The sequence below is a fragment of the Camelus ferus genome, chromosome 19 (assembly GCF_009834535.1).
Source record: "Camelus ferus isolate YT-003-E chromosome 19, BCGSAC_Cfer_1.0, whole genome shotgun sequence".
In the NCBI taxonomy this organism is placed as follows: Eukaryota; Metazoa; Chordata; class Mammalia; order Artiodactyla; family Camelidae; genus Camelus; species Camelus ferus.
In genome coordinates, this window is record NC_045714.1 from 4,492,611 (window position 1) to 4,513,801 (window position 21,191).

The following is a 21,191-nucleotide window of genomic DNA, read 5'->3' on the forward strand; positions in this document are numbered from 1 at the left end:
AAAAATATTAGACGGGAGTTCATGACTCTCCATTGTAGTGGTTTCTGGCCACCATATCTTTTTCTCTTACATAGTCCAAATAATATTTTGGTTCACTCCCCATCTATTTCATTTCTAAGGACACTGTGATAAATAAGCCAAGAAAAGATTTCCTGGGACATTCTGATCAGCACTTCTGGAGAATATGGCAAGTGTGCCCATCTTGTGTTTGGGGGATAAATGCCGTCACTTGTCCTCATCCCTACAGACCTCTCCCCTTTGCGTCCTCCCTCTGGCATCTCCATTACACCAGCCTACTGAGAACAGCCACACGTAGACTTTCAAGGTGCCCCATCACTGTCGGATTCCTTAACGCCTTAGCGAACGATGAGTCCGCCAGACATGGTGGGGGCATGCAGTGGGCAGGGGGCGTGGCTGTGCATGCCATTCATGATAAAACCACTCCAGCATCCCTGTATCCCTAAGTCTTTGCATTCCTTCCTTTATATGACACAAGGCACATTCTGTCATCCCAACCTCATTAAGTGAGGGCCACCATTGAGACCAAGGTTTGTCACCAATAAAATAAACAGAGCCACTTCCAGCTTCGTGAGCTAACCACTAAATTCAGAACGCCTGCTAAGTGTACCCGTATCAAAATTTTCCCTTGATCCAATGTGATATGCTGTCCCCTTCAGTCTAACAGTCTCATAATCTATTCCTAGACATACTCCCCAGGTGTCTGCCAATGTAAACAGCCAGATCTTACAATCACTTTGGTGCCTAAGCTGTTTCCTCCTAGGCAAGGCTTTGTGCTTGAGCGCCTGGAACATGCTGACATCTGACCCTAGTTTAGCAGCAGCAAGTGTGGTTAGGGTGGGGCCCAAGGGGAGCAGGCAGCTCCTTGCAAGAAGAACTTGTAACAACCTGGTAGGAAGACCTGGGAAGAAGGCTGCTTCTGCTTACTTCTACCTGCTTCTACCTGGGCCCTGTTCCTTTTTCTCAATGTTTGTGCTCACTATGAGGGCACGCACTCAGTAGGTGCACAAGAAATACTTTTTGGATGTCAGTAACATTTTAAGGGAGTCAAGCATTTGATATTCTATTTTATTTTTAACCTGTCATAAAGCAACCATCAAAACTTAGCCTTTTCCTCTAGTTAAATCTCATTTAAACAGAACCCCCAACTATCCATCTTCTCAGAAGTCCTCCCTCTTGCTGATGGGAAGCTCCTAAGGGCAGGCTTGGGTCTGATGCCTCCCAAACCTTCATATCCGAGAACACAGTTCCTGGTACCTAACAGAGCCTCAGTGAACGTTAGCCGGTGGGCTGAGCGAATGCATGCGGGAGGATGGCCTCCAGAGGCCTCTTCCAGAACCGTTCATCTCTGCTGGGTATTGGCGTCACCTTTCCTGCCCTCAGGGTTGTGCTCAAAGAGATAAACCAATCTTTCATGTCCACCAGCAAGTTCTCTCCCAGGTGTAAACTGATGCAGTTCTATGACCAAGAGCTGCAGGCCAACGGGGGCGGGGGTGGGGCAAGGTTTCCACTGCCGGGTCTCAGGGCTGAAAGCAAATCCAGCCCTGCCTCAGTGGCCTTCTGGGCACCCTGAGGCCCCTCCATGGAGCTCCCTCCTAGACATCTTCTGTGACAGAGCTGTGCCTGGGCCATATGTTCACCATCATGGGTGCCAAGAAACAGCCACTCCTGGCCTGCAACCTCAACTCCACTCTGATGTGGCGGGAAGCCACGCATTTCAGAACACAGACTCCCCTCCCAGCTCCAGGATGTGAATCTTGATGGATTCAAGCCAGTGGTTCTCAATCCTGTCAGACCCAGTGACCTTTCCAAAGAAGAAATGTACTTGATGACCTTTCTACTGCCCCGAAATGAAAGTCATAAATAATTAACCTGCCACATCGCAAGTACTTAAAAACCCATTATAATGCTCTAAGTGGGTTATAAAAGAGAAATAAAAGGAAAATAATTTGTAATAAAACAAATCATATTTCAGTATGCAAATGAGCAGGCGCAGACACACGAAAAGACATAATGAATAGTTAGATCCTGGCCAACATCTGGAGAGCAAGTCTGGATGTGAGAGAAGTAAGATCAGGAGTCACCCCACAACAGGGGTGGAAAATGAAAAAGACAGCATAAACAGCATATTCAGCATGCATTTAAATCTTGTAAAAGTGTTTTGCTTGGTTATAGAGTTGACAGGGGCTCCAGGCCAAGACGATAAAGATGGCTGTTGACACATGTGACCCATCAGTCTGTTCTGTGTAGGCTGTCCCACACACTGTAGGACACCCAGCATTCTGAGCCCGCCCTCCAGAATGCCAGCAATGTCACCAGTCACTCAGACGAGCCAAAACATCCCCATTTCCAACATGTCGTTGGGGGGTGTGCTCCTGGTGGAAAACCACCAGCCAGCCATGATCAGTCCGTTTCTTCTGCCAACAGCTGGTCTAGGAATAAGCCCAGGATGCAATTTTCACTGAAGTAACATGAGAAAAGATCTGCCGGGGAGTAGAGGGGAGGCTCCTGGGAAACGTTTTGAGTCTTATAAAGAAGCAATAAGAAGAAGCACATTTGTCTTCTCTTTCTGCTTCTGGGCGCTGTTGCACGAGGCTGTGACACCTGGAGACGTGGGACCTTCCTACAATGATCGGGGAAGGCGAGTGGCAGGGGTGGGGAAGCCTGAGAATCTAGCCAAAGAAAGGAAGAGAGCACAGCCGGAAGCTGGAAATAACCTGGGTCCTTGAGACACTGCCCCTGAACTAGCCAAATCCAGAACTGCCCTGAGTACCCCCTGGATTCCTTGGTTTATAAAGTAATAGATAAATAGCCGTTATCATTTAGCTACTTGTTTGAGAGTTTTCTGTTTCTATTTTTTTTTTGAATACTGACCCAATATTTAATAATGTTAAGGAATTATTAATTTTTTATTTTAAAAATTTATTAACATATTTATTTTACAGTATCATATTTTTAAAATTGAAGTGTAGTTGATGTACAATATTATATGTTACAGCTATACAAAAAGTGATTCACAATTTTTAAAGGTTATAGTCCATTTATAGTTATTGTAAAGTATTGGCCATGTTCCCCATGTTGCAAAATACGTCCTTGTAGCTTATCTTATACCTGACAGTTTGTATCTCCTCATCCTCCACCTCCATCTTGCCCCTCCCCCTTCCCTCTCCCCACTGGTCACCACTAGTTCCTTCTCTACGTCTGTGTGTCTGTTTGTTTTCTGTTACATGCACTAGTTTGTTGTATTTTTTTAGACTCCACATGTAAGTGATTATCTTACAGTATTTGTCTCTCTCTGACTTATTTCACTTAGAATAAATGCCCTCCAAGTCCATCCGTGCTGTACACCAGAAACCAAGGCAACACTTTAAATCAACTGTACTTCAGTTAAAAAGCAAACAACCAACCAACTAGCCCATTTAAAATACAGGCAGAACGGAACAGACATTTTTCTACAACAGGAAATGCAGATGGCCAATAGGAACATGAAAAGTTGCTCAACATCACTAATATCAGGGAAATGCAAATCAAAATCACAATGAGACATCATCTCACACCTGTCAACATGGCCATCATCAAAAAGAGCAGAGTTTTCTGTTTCTTGAAGACAAAAATATTCCATCTGTGACAGGTAGAGCCACTCCTGCTCATTACCATAATCTCTTCTATCTGGTGAGCAAAGACTGTGATTTACAAAGGACAGAATTCCTTTCCTGGTACCCCTGTCAGGGGTGGGTTACGATCCCCATTTACAGATAGGAACGTTGAGGCCAAGGAAGTCAGATATTTGGGCAGAGGCTGAGCTGGGATCTGGCTCTGGCCCTGTGCTGGGTTCCACTATGGAGCACCCCACCCCCGCCACCCCACACCGCACCCAGGAGGCCTTCTCAATTCTGTGATGTGAAGCGTCTTCCAGCCCTCCATGCCCTAAATACCCACATCTCCTCATCACCATCACTTTGCATTCTCATTATTGGGGTCACTTCCCCAGATGAAACACCTGAGTCTCTAGACATTCCTCATTAAAATATGCACGTCTCATCTTAAAAGAACTAATACATATTTATTAGCACTAATGAGTTCTTTGTTAGTTCTCAGACGTGGCAAGCTTGGAAAGAGACAGGACATGAGACAGGTGAGTTTTGAGCTGCACCTACTTACAGTCCCAGGGGAAGTTTTCATCCATCCATCCATTCATTCATTCCTACACTCACTCACTTAGTGAAAACGTATTAAGTACACTCATGTTCTATACTGTGCGACGTCCTGGAGCCCCAGCCTTGGACTAGCCATAGTCCTGACCCCACGGAGCTGGCTTTCATGGGGGAGGAGATGATCAATAATCACATGAGTAGGATCACAGATTTGATAAAGCCCATGAAGAAAAGACTACAGGATGACAGAACAGGAAGAGACTCCACAGGAGGCAGGGGCTTCCTCTGACAAGGTGGTCACGGAGGCCCCAGGTGGAGGCGCTAAGACCTACCTAATGGGACAGGCCCCTCTCCCACGTCAAGGTGGGCCCCTGAGAATGGCCCCTTGTGCCCAGAGAGCCTGGCATGAGGAATGGGTGACGACAGGTGGAGGGGAAGCCAAATACAGAGGATGACTCAAGAGGCCAGGATGAACCCCCCTCATCTCCACCTCTATGGGGGGGCCTGAAATGTGGGATCCCTGTCCGGCCCAGGCAGGAGCACCCGGGCAATCAGAGTCAGGCTGAACTGTCTCTGCACTAGAATGTTCTGCACCTAAGCTGGCGTCCCCAGCGTGCAGAGTGGAGACGAGAGTTCACTCTCCTAAGTGCAGAGTCGTAAGAACCACCTTCTACACGGGGCTCCTGTCCCACGTCTGCTCTCAGGCGGACCCTGTGTTTATTTAATTGGGTCTCTGAGGGCCGGGGGCGCTGATGGGGAGGTTTGTGTGAGCCTGGAAGGCTCGTGAGAGTCACACACTCACACATCTATGAGTGAGACTACTATTTATTTATGGCTGTAATTAAGACTGAAGTCCTTTCTGCAACAAACTTTCTCTTTGGGAATTGAAATGTAGACAGAAGCACGATTCCTGCAGAATCAAACAAATCCTGTTTTTACCTCCTCACAAGGTTAGTTTTCTGCTATTAAAGGGATTACCCAGGAGCAGAGATCTGAGGGAGGAGAATTAGCTACAGGCCACACTGTTCTCCACTGAGGCATCCGTTACTGAACCTGAGTCATGAAGGAGGAGGTGGGGCCACCCCTCCCTTCACCTCCACTCAGATCCCCACCCCAACGGCTACCGCTCACCATGTTCTGGCAGGCAGTTACTGAGGTCTGTCTTCCAGGGAACCTCCGGAAGTCACTGACGGTGTCCACCCTCGAGCACCCGCAGGGCTGCATCTCCTGGTCCCCTGCGGCCATGGGCCATGCGATTCATTCTGGCCAATAAGCTGTGGGCACAGTGAACATGTCGCCCACAGGCTGGGACACTTAACCTCCAGGGCGAGACACCCCGCCTTCCCCAAGCTCATCTTCCTGCTAAGGCTGTGGTGACATCAGAGAGGGCAGCTGCCTCTTCACTCTGGGTCACAAGGAGGAGACTCTGAGCACAGCTCCCAGCCCCACACCCCTCTGGGGACCTGCAGTTTGAGCAAGAAATCAGCCTCTATGGTTCAGGCCTCTTAGCTTGGGAGGCTGTTTGTTATGCAGCATAACTCCACCCACTTATGTACCAGGGTATTCAGACTGATCCATCCCCCAGGAGAAGAACTACCCCCATTCACTAAGCCCTTCAAATGGTGCAGGCCCTGTGCTCGGTCATATAAGGTATATAATATACAGGATAAACATGGTCCTAGTAATTATCCTTCTCCATTTTACAAAGGAGGAAATAACAGTAACAGCCCGCATGCACTGAGCAGTGATGGTGTGGCAGGGATTAGCTATGCATTTTAACGTGACTTCTTCCAGCCTCACAATAGCCCTGGGGGGGAAGTGCTTTGATTTATTCCCATTTCGCAGATGAGGAAACTAAGGCCGCAAGTGCTCATGCATATACCGAGGACCACACAGCCAATAAGTGGCAGAGCTGGAATCTGAACCAAGGCCCATCCAACTCCTCATTTCCGGTTCTTGCTGAAGTCACTGTGGGGCACTGGAGGCGACGTGAGGGCTGGGGCAGGATGTGGGGTGCAGGTGCCCAGGCGCTGTGTGTTCTATGCCCTCTACCAGATCCAACCCTAAGGGTGCCCTCCAGGAGTGCTAGTGTCAGAGGTGGCACAGGCTTGAATCCTACAGGTCCTGGTGGTTGGAGGGAGGGGACACCCGTGGGCAGAGGGCTGTGTGGTCAGCATGACACTTCACCCACTTTGCATTCAGCCCAGTGGTGTTCATCCTCTCCCCTTCATGCCTCTTGGTCTGGACCGGACCTCTCTTTTGAGTAAATCTCATTGATTCTGCATAATTAGCTCTTCAAATGAATTCACCGGTTATTTTGGGAGCAGCGTTGCACAAACGTTTCCCTGGAGTATTCAGGTGGAAAGTGCAGATAAACACATCTCTTTGTAAAATAAATGGATGCAATCTGCCCCCATGGCCTGAGCTTATCCCAGGCCTGGACTTCATCTTCACAAAAGGCCTGAATCTTAGACTTTTGGAGTTGCCTCCAAATGAGGCTGTGTTTTGAGTTGAAGAGAAAGTGCAGGCTGTGCAGTGAAATAACCATGACAGCTTCCTGGGCAGTTCCTGTGACCTGGTGCTGATCACAGGCCTTACCTGTGCTCACTCGACCAAGCCCCACACCCGTCCCATGAGGAACATGCTGCTGTGAGCCCATGCTACAGATGGGGAGACTGAGGCACCAAAAGTGAAGTCACTCACCCAGGAATTTGAACCCCGGAAATCCAGCCACAAAGCTCATGCACTAAATCAACGCACGAGCAACCCCAGCCCACATCTCCACCTGTCCCTCCACCCCGCCCTCCTGCCTGAGCACACCTGGAATTAGTGTGGTTGCTTTTAGTCAATGTAGTTCTCATTCTGTGAACAGCATCACGGAAGCTTCATTTCTTCAGCCCGTGGTCTTCACAACCCTGTTCTGCCATGTCTTCATTTTTTCTATACCAGGAGCGCCCCTTCCCCAGAAGGAATCATCCTGGGGCTCCGATCTCTGACAGGCCCTGGGCTCAGCGACAGCGTCTCTCACTCCAGGAACGGTGGGCCAGCCTGGAGACTGGGAGCGAGAACCTGGTATCAGACGCCATGTGCCCAAACTCCCTGCTCTAATGCTCCTGAACCTTGTAATCCTGAGTGAACCCCTCCATCTCCTCCGCCTCCTCCATCCCCACAACAACGGGAGGGTGGTCGTCACAGTGCCCCTCGCAGGGCTGCTGGGAGGAATCAGGGAATTGATGTGCACACATGAACAGTATCCAGCACATAGTAGGTGTTCAATTAACACTGCACAGCACATTGACTCTCAGTCCCAGACGGATACAGGGATGCTGTTCCTCTATTAATTGGGAGGAGGGAGGCTAAATTTCCTTTAGTGCCCATCAGGCAGGGTCAGACATTCTGGGCCTCCACCATTAGACAGGGTCAGATACTGAGGGGACTCAACTGGAACAGAGGAGAGGTTCATGGGTGAGGGAGGCAGATGGTTCTGGCCCCTTTTTTGCAGCTGAGGCTCTGCAAACAGGACCCTGGTCTGGCTCGGCCACTGCTAGGACACAGGCTTGGCAGCCCTTCCCATGCCCCACTAGGCGACAGCAGTCAGGACTCCCGCCAGCTCCCTGACAGCAGGTGGCACGATAGATGGAGAGGCAGCCCTGTCACCTGCACCCGAGCATCCTCCCCTCTCCTGACGGGCTGGTCCCCAGCAGCCTGTAGCTCTATCACCCTCCGATGTCAGCCACACACCATGGAAACAAGTCCCACCTGCCAGGGTCATCCCCATGTTCCTTTCTTAAGAGCTGTTTGGGCCAAAAGCCAGGAAGGAGAGTGGCACATCTGTGCGGCCCCCACGGGCTGGTCCTCCTCCAGCCTGCAGCCTGTAGTGTTCCAGGAACAGCTCATCCCCTCCTGTCATGGTGTCTGAAACACCCCCATTTGTTACCCCCACAGCTCAAGGAGGGCTCTGACGAAGCACAGATAGGTAACTGGGGCAGCTCCCGGTTACCCGCTGGCCCTCGTGCACTGTGATGCACACGTCCCTCAGCTGGGCCAGAGGGAGGATGGGTTGCCTTCGATTAGACAGAGAGCGGTGTAACAGCAAGGATCTGGAAAGATCTAGAGGCCAAACCCAGGGCAGCAGGGAGGGGTCACATGGAGGGGTCACATGGTGGGGATGCTGTGACAGTTTTGCACTGGGAACCTGGGCCTGGAAAGTGCTGGAAGGGAAACAGCAGGAGCACAGGGCAGTGCCCTCCCCACATGCTGGCAAAGGCTGGGTAAGGCTCGCCCAGGAGGGGACTGACTCACAGATTGGACCCCTCAGGACTTCTGGGCAGGAAGGTGGAAGAGCTGAATGCCACTGCAGAAATTCGGGGACAGGAGCCAAAGTCCAGCCTCCAACTACCCCCATCCCCTTATACCCCAGCTGGAACCCTGGGTGCAAATTCCAGCCACTGTCCCCATGAGAGGATTTCAGCCGCAGTAATGGGAGATGACACTGGTGAAGGTGCCAACACCTGGCACTTCCTTGCCTCCCTCAATGAGAATCCTGGAGCAGGAGGACCGTGGCTGGTAGGGGCTCCGCTGAGTCATCGGGGTCCCAGCCCAGGCTCCCAATCTGGCTCTGCCTGACTCGTAAACAGAGACCTGAAGGACTAGGGGAGGGAGCCATGGGGATTCCTTGGGGAAGAACAATCCCAGCACAGGGAACAGCTCGTGCAAAGGCCCTGAGACAGTTGTCTGGTGAGTCTGAGGAACACTGAGGCCAAGGTGGCTGGAACGGAGTGAGTGAGGAGGAGAGAACCAGGGCAGGAGGTCGGGGAGGGGGTGGGGCAGGGATCGAGCAGGGCCTTATAGGGGAAGAGGTCCTGGGCTTCTACTCAGAGTGAGGTGGGAAGTTCCTGGAGGGTCTGAGTGAGGAGGGACATGGACTGACTTAGATTTAATAGGCTCCTTCTGGCTGCAGGTGAGGCGGGGGGTGAGTGTGGGGGCAGGGAGACCAGTGAGGAGACCGGAATATTCTAGGCAAAAGACAATTATCTAGATTAGGGAGTTAGCAGCAGACGCAGAGAGAAGTACCCAAGTGGCCAAAACCCAAAGCAGGAAGGCACAGGCACAGGGGGAACAGTTCCTCAGAGCCGCCTCTTTCCCGGAGAAAAGGCTTTCCCAGCATCCCCACCCCCACCCCCCCGCCGCACAACGCTTGCATCTCATTGGTCAAACATGGGTAAACGTCCACCAATCCCAGGCAAAGGGGCGGGACCCTACGATTGGCTTGTATCCTCCTGCGAGACCACCTTCGTAATTCGTGGTTCCCAGTGCACAGTAAGAATGTCAAGCCCCTTGTTCAAAAATTATTAAGAACTTGTAGTCCGGGGCAGCAGAGCTTAAGCCAATCACGGAGTCTTCTGAGCACAGATCCCTGTGTAATCACATGGGTCACACACCCGTGAAGGCAGCTCTGATCTCACGATTCACCCCCTGGGCTGAACTGGGGTCCCCCAGACAGAATGCACGAGGGAGGGCAGTGGGGAGATGACCCCCGTGTGGGCTGCGGTCTCTGCAGCATGAGGTCCAGGTACATGAGTTAGTACCCCTGGCTCTGACGGTCCCTATCACAGGGTAACGGCCCAGGGAGTTACTGGGAAGATGTAGACAACACCCATCAAATGTGTAGAACAGTGTCACTTATTATTCCCGTTACCACTAGGGATGAGGTCTGCCTCTTTCCCAGCCTACTGGCGTCACACAGTCGTAGCCCCAGGGCTCCAGAGTTTCTCTTCCCCACCCCCATCACCAGCCTGAGCGCCTGCAACTCCCCAACTAGTCACATACCTTGTCTCCAGGAGAACCCGAAACCCCCAATTTGAAGTTCATCAGAGAGGCGGCACAGAGAAGAAACAGGATTATATGTCATCATAATGCTACACATTTCATAAAACACAACAGAAGCAGCACAACATATTATAGAAATAAAATGTTATAGTACCCCTTTCTGTAGAGTACTCTGTAGAGTACTCTCAGCTTATTTTTGAAAACACTCAAATGGGTTAGGCCTGGTAGGTGGGGAGTTTTGATTGCTGTTTTCATATGAGAAAACCACTTGTTCTTTGTTCAAAATGCACCAATGCCTTTCCAATTCTGGACATGAACTCCAAAACCACCAGCCACCTGTGTGCCCTGGTCCCTGCCCACTCTGATTTCATATCCTCCTCATCACCACCCTCCGTGCTCCAGTGGCCTTCTCACTCCTCCTCCATCTCACCAGGAGACTTCCTAACCCAGGGCCTTTACAGTTGCTGTTTCTTCTGCCTGGAACCAGCTGTCTCCTCCTTACATCTCCATTCAAGAGTCTGCCTGGGAGAGGCTTTCCCTGATGATTTATTAAAATAGTCTCCAAATATGAAAATGAATCTACGTATGTATATGCATGACTGGGACATTGTGCTGTACACCAGAATTTGATACATTGTAACTAATGGTACTTCAAAAAAAATTAAAAATAAATAAAATAGTCTCCCACATCTGTCCCTGTCCTCCTACCAGATTTATCTTACTGGCTTTTATGCCATGTGACATGTTACACACCCCTGTGTCCACTGGCTTTTTCATGTCTCTTTCCGGCAGAAAACAAACTCCAAGAAATCGCCACTGATGTGACTTTGAGCCTAGAACAGGGCCTGGTACTCAGCACTCTCCATTAATATTTTTTAAATGATGCCAGTGGGGGTAAGAGGTGAGCCCAAATAGGTTGAATCACATACAGGTAGATCTCAGAGAAGTTGTGGGTTTAGTTCTAGACCATCTCAATAAAGCAAAAGTTGCAATAAAGTGAGTCACATAAATTTTGGTTTCCCAGGGCATATAAGAGCTATGTTTATACTATACTGTAGTCTATTAAGTGTGTAATAGCCTTATGTCTAAAAAAAAGTACATACCATAATTTAAAAATATTCTGTTGCTAAGAAATGCTAACCATCATCTGAAAACACCAGGTTACCACAAACCTTCAATTTGTTAAAAAAAAAAAAAAAAAAAAAACAACGCAGTATCTGCGAAGCACAGTAAAGCCAAGCGCAATAAAATGAGGTCTGGCTGTGTGGGCTTCTGCAAATCTCCTGTGCTGGGATGAGGGGTGAGGAGACGATCTGGACATGGTGGGTGTCCTCAGCCCAGCGTGGCTTTGCATCCTCAGCTGTGCCCTCCTGGCAAATCAGACCCAGCCCTCCGTGACTCAGACCCAGCCCGACAGAAGAACATTCTTGCGGCGACATTCAGCTCCATTCTGGTTTCCTGCAAGGGATCCGAGGCCCTGGTGCGCGTGGCAGCTCAGCCGTCAACTGACAGAGAGGGAAACAGGAACAGAGAGGGAGGCTGGTCAGGGCCAGCACTGTCAGAGCCAGGAGGGAGACTCAAGTGTCGACTTTTCACAACCTGAAGATTCAACTACCACCAACACCTCTCACGAGGGGGCAGCTGTATACCGCTCGGGGTCCTCCCTCCTTCAGTGATCCATTCCGCCCTAGTCAACGAGGGCTGACAGAGCACCTGCTCCGCACCAGCCACTGAGCTAGGAGCGGGGATACAGCTGTGAGCCAGGCAGGGCTGGCCCCCTGCCTCATGGAAACCACAGTCTGATTGGTGTAGACGGATGATACGTGAGTTAACAAATACAAAAGTAAACTAAATAGAGGTTGGGATCTGTGCCACAGCAGAAGGAAACAGCGTGCTGTGTTAGGGAGTCAATAAGTGATGCTATTTTCACTCATTCTGGAAGGCTTCTTGGAGGAGGTGACAACATTCCAACCAAGACTTGAATGATGGGAAGGAGGTAGCCATGCAACAGTCAGGCAGGATGAGGGTTCCAGGCAGAGAAAACAGAGTGCAAAGTTCCTGAGGTGAGAACAAGGAACAAGTTCAGAGAGTTCGTGGAACAGAAAGAAGGCCCTGGTGGCTGACGGCCAGCCCAGCGGGGCAGCGCGTTGGGGGGCAAGACTGGAGAGGTTGGAACTTCCTGCTGGTTGTTCGGCTCACCCAGGAGGCCCTGGTGGTGATGAAACAACTGGGGCATTGGAGTCAGTCCTCTTTGTTCAATCCCCAAGGCTATGTGACCTCCAGCAGGTCACTTAACACTCTTGGCCTCTGTTTTCTCATCTGTAAAATGGGACTAACAACTGTCTTCTCATAGTCACCATAAGAACTGGTGAGTTGAGGTTCAGTGGTTGGAATTCTCATCAGCGGGGCGAGCTCTCCTCCCTGCCACAGTCACTCGTTTATTGATTCATTCCACTAAAGCCAACTCGTATTTCTTGAGCACCGACAAGTGCTGACGGAGCCCTCTGCTAACATGCCTAGCATGGCAGCAAGCACACAGTAGGTGCTCAAGGCACAGCTGCTGTCAGTGCCTGTGGCTGTTCCCACTCTGCCAGGCCTCAAGTGGGGTTCCTCTCCCTCCACCTTGGTGACAGGCACATCACTTGGGACACATGGTGGGGCCACCCAGCGTGGCTCTCAGCACTTGAGTAACTAGCCCCCTTTGGTATCTTTAGCCTTTATGTCCAGAGGGGAGACTGTCTGGGACTCAGGAGGCTGCTCTGTCATTAGAAGGCCCTTCCCACCACATTCTGACGATCTGGGGTCACCAGTAAATGAGACATATGAGAATCCCCGCCTTTGAAGTGCAAGAGACAGAAAATGAACAAACAGACACAGGATAGATTCTGGCAGGTGAGAAAAATCAAAATAAAAGGGTGAGGGGAGAGAGGGTAGCAGGAAAGAATGGAGGATAGGGTGACATTTGAGCAGTCTTGAACAAAAGAGCAAAGCAAGAGGCTATCTGGGGAAAGAGTGTTCCAGGTCATGGTAACAACATGTGCAAAGACCCTGGGGCAGCACCCATGGCAAGAAGGCATCAAAGCAACTTCTGCTTTCCCATGACAGCCATTCTTTTATGAGTAAGGCGACCTCTTCTACCCTTCCCCTCCCCCATTTCTGCCAGCTTCTAGGATCAAAGCCAGATTCTCCCATGGTGCACCTGGGCAGAGTGTCCATGAAATCCAGTGACCACCGTGTTTCCTGCTTGCTGTGGGATATAACGTTGCTACAGCCTTCCACCAGTATTTCTGTGCTGTGTGACCATGAGTCACTTAACCATATGAACCCATTTCCTCCTCTGTAAAATGAGGCCTTGGGAGTACCTACCTCTAAGGGCTGGTAAGTGGATTATACAAAATGATACCTTTAAACAAAGTGCCAAATAGATACTAAGTACTCAACACATGCGAGAGATTCTGAATGTTGCTATTGGTCCTTCAGAGAAGTCTAGGAGACGCCAGGCTGGCCAGATCAGAGGTCCTTTTTGAAGAATTGAGTTGTATGCCCTCTCATTATAGGTGGGAAAACTGAGGCATAGAGATCGACAGGGACCTGCCCAAGGCCACACAGCAAAGAAAGGGACTCAACTTGGGCCCTGCAACCCTCTCCTGACCACCCCTAATCCTCCAAGGGATGTTACTAGTGCCCAAAGAGGGGCAGCTTTTGGCTCACCTCCGCCATCAAAGTCCTTAAACTCCAGAGACTTTACAGGGGGAGCCCCCCACCCACTTTGCTCTCAGAGGCTCGGCCAGGACAGCCTAGCCCACAGCGCCACCTGGTGGTCAGCACTTCCATGCGGGTCAAGGCTCCCGGGCCAGGAGCACGTTAGTAATTGTGGCTTCCTGGTCACAGCCCTCATGGGAGCCTCGCTTTACAGTTTACAAAGGTTCCTCACATCCTTCTCATACATCCAATTGCAAGGGAAGAAAGAAGGGACAGAAAGAAAAGCACACAAGAGGAAGAGAGTATAAAAATAGAGCCTATATAAAATGTATATTACGGGACAAAAAAAGAAAAAAGAAAGCCTAGGAAGGAAAGAAAATGAAGGCAAAAGAGACCAAAATAATCAAGAAAAAGAAATAAAGAAAAAGACATTTGATAGAGAAAAGGAGAAAATATTCACACCAAGTTAGGCCAAGCCCGGCTCAGAAGGGCAGGAGCCAGTACCCACCATCCAGACAGTCCCAGCCCCGGCCTCCAGGCTGCCTCTGTCCCAAATGTGGGCACCCAGGAACAAGCATTGAAAGCCAGGAAGGTAGGACTCGGCAGGACTCCGCAGGCTCTGGGCACTGGCATGTCCCTGGCACCACCTGCTGGACAGACAGGACACTGCATTCATCCCCTGGAAGTTAAATTTGGGTGTAAATGTCTCCATTTCTCAGAGAAGGAAACCAAGGTTCTGAGAGAGATGGTGACTCCCCAAGAGATGGCTACTCAGCAAAGTACAGAAGCCTGCCAGTCCCGAGGGACAGGCGAGGGTGTCTGACTTCATAGGTCTCAGTCCAGGCCCTCCCAGTCCTCAACAATCCAGCCCAGCCCCAGAACAAAGCCAGGAGCAGAGCAGTGGTTAGAGGCACGTGCTTTGGCCCCACACAGCTGTCATGTGGGCTCCTGGCTCTGACAGTTATGAGCCTTCTTTCTTTTATTTAGCCTTGTTTCACTGATGCCCAGCACTGGGCCAGACACTGGGGCACAGCAGACAGGGTGAATGTGACTCCTGTTCCCCAGGTGCTTCATCGATGGAGGAGGATGGTAAGTATATTAACAGTTAAATTTAGATAAAATCACAAAGTGGCCAACACACTCCAACCTACCTTTGGCTTCCTGAGTGGCTCCTGACACAGTCCACATCAAGGACTGTAATAGAGTCAGCTCCATCTGTCATTTGAAGAAAATGAGTCTCAGGGGGAGCAGGGAACCAAAGGTTCGAGAGACTCATCGGCTGCAGGGATTCACCCACCTCTTGTTGCTCCACTGGTGAGCACAGCAACTCCTGGTTACCAGTGCCTCCCTCAGCCAGTATCACCATGGCAACTCCAGAGCTGAAAAGATGGATGGTCAAGAGGCCAGCGCTGGCCACGCTCACCTGGGCAGCGCCATCCTGGAGCCAGGCAGGGCAGGTGTGTTGGACTGGGTGGGGAATGGAAAGCTGGCGCTTTGCCCAAAGGCAGTGGCCACTCTTCAGCTCCAGCTGACATGCGGAACACGTGATCAGAACACATGGTCCCACAAGGGCCACTGGGACCAGAGCTGCTGAATTTTCAAGAGAAACCCAAAATCAAAATCTGGAAGTGAAATCTGCTGGTTCTGAAGTATGAGTATCTAATTCAAAATTCTAAAAAACACTGTATTAGGAAAACAAACAGAAAGCCCACATCTATTTCCAAGTATCAGCCCTCGGGAGGCCAGTTTGAGATCTCCTGTCTCTTATGAAACACCCCCTTGCTCTAAGCTGCCCGTCGTGCTCCACTTTGTACTGAGACAAAGGCCACCCAAGGAAAGAAACAATCCCGGGTTTCACTCCATTTGCTGATGCAACTCTGTGTCTGAGAAGGGATGTGACTTGCTCGAAGCTGCAGAGTCCTCACTTCTCAGCTCCCAGCCAAAGCTGCCCCGTCCATCACTCCAGGAGAATTCGCTTTTCTCGTTGCAGGCCCTCAGGGTGCAGAACAGGCAGACACTGCGGTTTCCTATAAAAGTGTCCGCCTGTAGGAAGGCATCAAATCCTCGCTGTTGACGCCAAATATAGACTGAAGTGACAGCCCTCTCCTTAGAGTGATTTGTCCAGGATCCAAACACTGGCTTCAGTTAATCCAAGTAATCAGCCCTAAATCCCACTAGGATTCACTCCCGTCTTTTACAGTATTGAGTCTCCTGAAATCTGTAATTGAAAGGCACAAGGGTCTCTCTCTGGGAGGGACCCAATCTGGCCTGGTGAGGGCAAGCTCTGGGGCAGGCAGTTTGGGAGAAAAGGAGATTAAAAAAGAGAAGGGGTTCTGGTCTGCAATGGCAGGACTCAGGGGAGTCCCAAGCGTGGCTGTGAAAGTGGACGGCCTTCGAGAGAAGGGCACCCCCAAAGAAGCCTTTCATAGAGGTCAGAGTTTTCCAAAGTGAGGGGAAGGAAGGAAAGAAAGGAAGAAGGGAAGGAAAAGCAGGAAGAGGGTGAGATGGAGGAGGGAGGGAGGGGCAGGCATAGGGCAGGCCTACCTAGCGAAACAGGTCTGCGGGCCAATTCGGCCCAGGAAATGAGATTTCCCTGTCTGGGCAGCCCGACCTGCAGCTTCATAAAGATGGCCTGGACTCGTGAGAACCGGCTCACATCCCGGGACCTGACCCTCAGGTCCCCGTGCGTGGGCACAGCGGCTGCGCTGGCGTCTGTTCTGATTGGCCCGTTTGCGACCAGCGTGGATTCTGATTGGCCGGGAACCAGCGGGGCCACATGTTGCCTATTTGGAACTCCACTCCAGCTCCATCCCAGATCCCAGACCGGAACCGACCTTGCCAGCTGGGGTCGAGGATGACTCACTCCCCCGACCCACCCTGATCCCTGGGCACATGTGAGACCGGGAATCCTGGCATGACACCCAGAAGGCGGCCAGGAATGCCTGGAAAAAGAGTCATATTTTTCCACCATCACAGTGAAATGGGAACTGAGGATCCAAAATAAAGTGAAATACAATACAAAGATAGTTATTTTCCTGGCACACTTGAGGCGCAGATCTGCCATGCAACGTCGTAGGACTCATCTCTTCCCTGCAAGGGAATATATATTATTGCTCTCATTTTAGACAAGAAAACTAAGTTCTGAGTGGTAGCTCACTGAGCAGGGGTCGCTGCATCAAGGACCCTGACAGTATTGATGAGAACTGTCTTCCATGTGATACTCAAAGCTGTTGCTTGTAACTCTGGCCAGTGGAACCACCCCCACACCACCAGGGTTGGCCCCAAAGGAACCCACCACAGATCAAGGTATTTGTATTATAAATCGACTTTTAATAATAATAAAAAAAATCTATCACGAATTGAGAAGGTCTGTACAGTTTAAAGTAAACCAGTGCATGACGCCCTTGCCCTCAGGGGTAGGTCCTCTTGGTAGGTCCTCGTTTGCATCAGCGTCACCTCTGTCCAGCAACAAGCCCACCTCTTGCATTCTGGCGTGCCCAGTGGCAAGAGAAAGAACTACAGCCCCTGTGGGCACAGGGGGCCAAGATGCTGGTGGGGCTCCCAGCCTCCGGGACCACGGGAAGCCCATATCTGATCTCACCCATCAGCCAAGGGTGGAAAGACATGCCCTCCCTTCTGTCTCTGCTGAGACATTTCCTTGCTAGCACCCAGGAACTGGAGGAGACAAACTGCTGTGGGTGATGATCCTGTGTAGGTCCCTGTGCCCAGAAGGTGGGCAGGGTGGCTTCCTGTCTCTCTGGCTGGCTGAGAAGTCCCAAATGCCCTGCTCTGAGTTAATATCAAAAAAATAAATTACAGAAGCCACCATTCAGTGTTTCCCAGCAGCCTCCTGCCCACAGAGGTCAGACACTGGCGTGGGACAGCCTCTCAGGTGGGTAGTTCAACCCTCTCCAGCTCCCAGGCCTGGCCTCGCCGCCTGTCAAACCCTTCAAACAGAACAAAGTAATTCATCCTAATACTGACCAACTGCTGGAGACGCAGGGCGGGTGGGAAAAGGAATCCTAGCTGACACCTGTAAGCCGTATCTTAAGACTCTAATATTAAAAAAGATGGAAGACTTATATTTTTTGAATTTTCAATAATTTAGTTTTTCTTTTTTTTCTTTTTTCTTTTTTTTTTAGTAGAACTGGGAAAAGCTGTCGATACTACATTTATGTTGGTCCCCTGTTAGACAATACAGCTTTCTTTGAAATTTTAAACGTCAAATATATAATCATTCAAACTGGAAGAAAAAAATCTTGACAATAACAATGACATTAAAACTCCAAAATAAACTGTAGAGATTTCACGCCATATAAATAAAGTCAGAGCGAATCTCAAGCCCGGGGCTGATGTCTCCAGTTCCAATGGCGCAGGTGTCAGACGGCGGTGTGGCTTCCTCTCGGTAACAGGTGGTGTGCCCTGTCCCTCCGTCTTTCCTGGCAGAGGCCTGGCTTTTCCGAGTCCACCAAGCAGGTTAGTACAGGGTTAGGGGTGAATCTGGAAGCTAAGGTGAGGAGGAGGAGGAGACACATGTGGTCGCCTGGAATGTGGACTTAGAAGGAAACCAATGGTTTCAAAAGTGCAGATTGAGCCGTCCCGAGGCAGCGGGGTCTGCAGGCCTCCAGCTGCAGTGACCACGACTTCTCCGCTGTGTCCTGGGGACTTGCGGGCAGGAGCCCAGGCCCTGGCTGCACCCATCAGTTCTGTGGGTCCCCAGCACCCCTCGGGCTTCTGGCAGAGAATGTGCCAGCCCAAGGCCGGTCAGCCAGCTCGTCCAAGAGTGAGGATACTGGCTGTCCTCACAGGACGCGATGGAGGCGGCCAGACAGAGCCCGAAGCAGGCGGGAGAGGAGGCCTCGGGCCAGCCATGGAGAAGGCTGCATGGCCCCCAGTGTCCTCCCAAATCCCGGCTCCAGAGGGCGCAGCCAAGCACCGGGCATCTCGGCATTCAGAGGTCTCCGTCCACGGGCGGCTGGCAGAGGCGGTAGAGCCTGGTGGATGGAGGAGAAGATGAGGAGGAGCCAGGCAGGCCGAGGCCTGTTATTACTGTTTCCGCATGTGATTTATGTGAACACATCATCCACACCCAGAAAACAAAACTCAACAGGTGTAAAAAGATGCAGAGTGAGAAAGACTGATGCCGCCCGTGCTTTCCCCGAGCAGTCTGGTCCCTCCTCCACAGGAGCCTCTGCTCATTCCAGACGGGCAAGAGTGTACAAATACAGATGCCGTGTCCTTGTGTGTTTGTGAATTAAGATGCGTGTGTGGGTGTGCGTGCATTTTTCCACACAAGTGGTGGCAAAGGAGACCCAGCACCCTGCCCTGGGAGCCTCTCACTTATGTATCCTGGGGGCCTCTCCTTGCAGCCCATGGGGAGCTGCCTCGGTTTTCTTTCTGCCCTGGGAGGATTCTGAGCACCACCCCTGAGTAATTAGTTGTCACTAATGAGTCTCAAGCAGGAGAGACATCAGATCTGCTGTGGGGACAATGACAGCAGGGGACCAGACAGGAGGCTGTGGCAGGGACATGGACAAAACAGGGAAGCAAGGAGGCGCAGTGATTAGGAGCGCGACCCCTGGGCCCAGACTGCCTGGGTTCGGAACCGCAGCTCTGCTGTTTGCTAGCTGTGTGACCTTGGACAAGATACTTAACCTCTCTGGGCCTCAGTGTCCCCACCTGCCAATTGGGGATAATCATAGATCCTTGCCCACAGGGTTGCTGCTTGGAACAAATGAGTTAATATAGGTAAAGAGACCAGAATGTTGCCTGGAGCAGGGCAAGCAACACATAAAAGTATTTATAAGTAACAAGGGCTAAGAGAGTGCATGCAAAAACACATCTAAGATCTGCAAGTCAGCTCCTCTATTGCTCCAGCACTTTCCTGGTTCTGCTGATGTCCTGTGGTTACGTTAGACATTATCCTTGGGCGACTGAGTGAAGGACACATGGAAGCTCTCTGTACTATTTTCACAACTTCTTGTGAGTCAAACTGTTTCAAAATAGAGTTATTTACAAATTGTGGGCAGATGCTGAAAACAAAGCAGGGCAGTATGGATGGAGAGAGAAGACGCACTAAAATGAGTCAGTCCTGGAAAGGGGGCCGCACACAGCCCCGTGAGAAGGTCTGACATCTGCGCAGAGAGGCTGTGAGGACAGGAAGCAGCAGATGGATGGAGAGCTCTGAGGGCGGCAGGGTGGCAGAGGAAGAGCAGTGGGTGAGCGGGTGGGGGGCTCACAACTGCTGCCCCATGGCTCACTCTGGGGGCCCTGTCTCACTTTCCCAGCCAAAGTGGGAGCTCTGGGAGGTGACAGACTGAGCTGTTTCTCACAGTGGAGTCCCCATAAATGAGAGGTGAAGCCCCATCTGAACATCAGGGGATACGCCTGGGGTCAGGCTGGGAGTCTGATGCCCAGGTCCTGGCCTTCAGGGAAGGGAGGAGAGAGAGGGGAAGGGTAGCCACTCACCGCGGTGCACCCTGGGGCATCTGATCCTTGACTCGGAGGTTTTTGGCCAGAATCTCCACCCTGGGGCCCTGGGAAGAAAGAGGGGTGAGGCCCGGGGCCTGCCTCTGCTCGGAGTTCAGGGCGCTTACAGAAGCATGTGGGTGCGGGTGGGGTGGGGTGGGAATAATGAGAGGCCCCAGAAGCTGCAATCAGATGGGAAGAAAGTCCAGGTCTAGGGCTGATGACCACCCAGTCCCCAGAGGCCCCTCCTTCCACCTGGGGGTGGGTCTACCTGGCCCTCAGCCCGCAGTGCCCGGGCCCCCTCACCTGCTTCCGCATGATGTCCGTGGCCTGCATGACGCACTTAGGCAGCAGCCCGTGGCTCCGCGCCAGGATGGCCGCCTGCTCCAGGGAGAGGCTCAGGGTGCTCCTGCCGGGGAGACGAGAGATGGCCTGAGTGAGTCAGGGACAACTTCCCGCCCCCCACAGCCTCCGAGACCCCACATGCCCAGAAACCCAGCGCTGCCCAGACCATCACAGCCTGGCAGGCCTCACATCCTGCTCTCTCCCCAGAAGAGCTCCTCCTGCTGCCCCCATAATGGCTGACTCACTCCCTCCCCTCCTATACCTTCCCTCCGAGAGGCCCCCAACCCCCTGCCCCTCCCCGCCCACCCAGCCAGTGGCTGTCACCCCCACACACAGCAGGTGTTTTACTGCTCTACCATTTGCACCCTCCAACACATCGGTGTCACACAGCAGGCACTCCTGCCTGTCTTGTCCTCCAGGACACTCCCTGAGCCCAGCTCAGATGTGGCACTAGGTCAGCATTTGCTGGAGGAATGAATAGAGGGACTCCCTTAATGCCTCCCGACTTGTCAGCGGAGCTTGAGATGGACACATCTGTTCATCCTTCACAGCTGCTCTGAACAATTAAACACTCCCTCTGAGCCAGACCTCTTGGATTCAGATCCAGTCTGCATAATTACTCTGTGACCCTCAACAGGTGACTTAACCTCTCTGGGCCTCAGTTTCCTTAACTGT

The 21,191-nt window shown here is 51.4% G+C and overlaps 1 protein-coding gene and 2 long non-coding RNA genes across 4 annotated transcripts in view; all 3 read right to left on the bottom strand.

The window, feature by feature from the left end:
• Positions 1-3,904: 3,904 nt before the first annotated feature.
• On the bottom strand, positions 3,905-9,991 carry LOC116657831. Of its 2 annotated transcripts, none has more exons than XR_004312969.1 (3): positions 7,932-9,991; positions 6,993-7,227; positions 3,905-5,446 (listed from the first exon to the last, which is right to left on the bottom strand). It is a non-coding gene; the product is annotated as an uncharacterized LOC116657831 (long non-coding RNA). The 2 variants fall into 2 exon arrangements; XR_004312968.1 differs by having other exon boundaries at positions 3,905-5,082; positions 5,304-5,446; positions 6,993-9,991.
• Positions 9,992-10,007: 16 nt separating this feature from the next.
• On the bottom strand, positions 10,008-16,587 carry LOC116657830. Its single transcript, XR_004312967.1, has 4 exons — positions 15,001-16,587; positions 14,855-14,918; positions 14,212-14,353; positions 10,008-11,506 (listed from the first exon to the last, which is right to left on the bottom strand). It is a non-coding gene; the product is annotated as an uncharacterized LOC116657830 (long non-coding RNA).
• A 425-nt stretch (positions 16,588-17,012) lies between these two features.
• The window catches only part of PREX1 (phosphatidylinositol-3,4,5-trisphosphate dependent Rac exchange factor 1), a 175,746-nt gene continuing 171,567 nt past the window's right edge, over positions 17,013-21,191 (bottom strand). The window contains exons 38-40 of the mRNA XM_032461329.1: positions 20,478-20,580; positions 20,172-20,239; positions 17,013-18,697 (exon numbers count right to left, since the gene is read on the bottom strand). Coding sequence (XP_032317220.1) covers positions 18,655-18,697; positions 20,172-20,239; positions 20,478-20,580 — 214 coding nt within the window. The 3' untranslated portion in view covers positions 17,013-18,654. The remainder of the gene's footprint in view (positions 18,698-20,171; positions 20,240-20,477; positions 20,581-21,191) is intronic.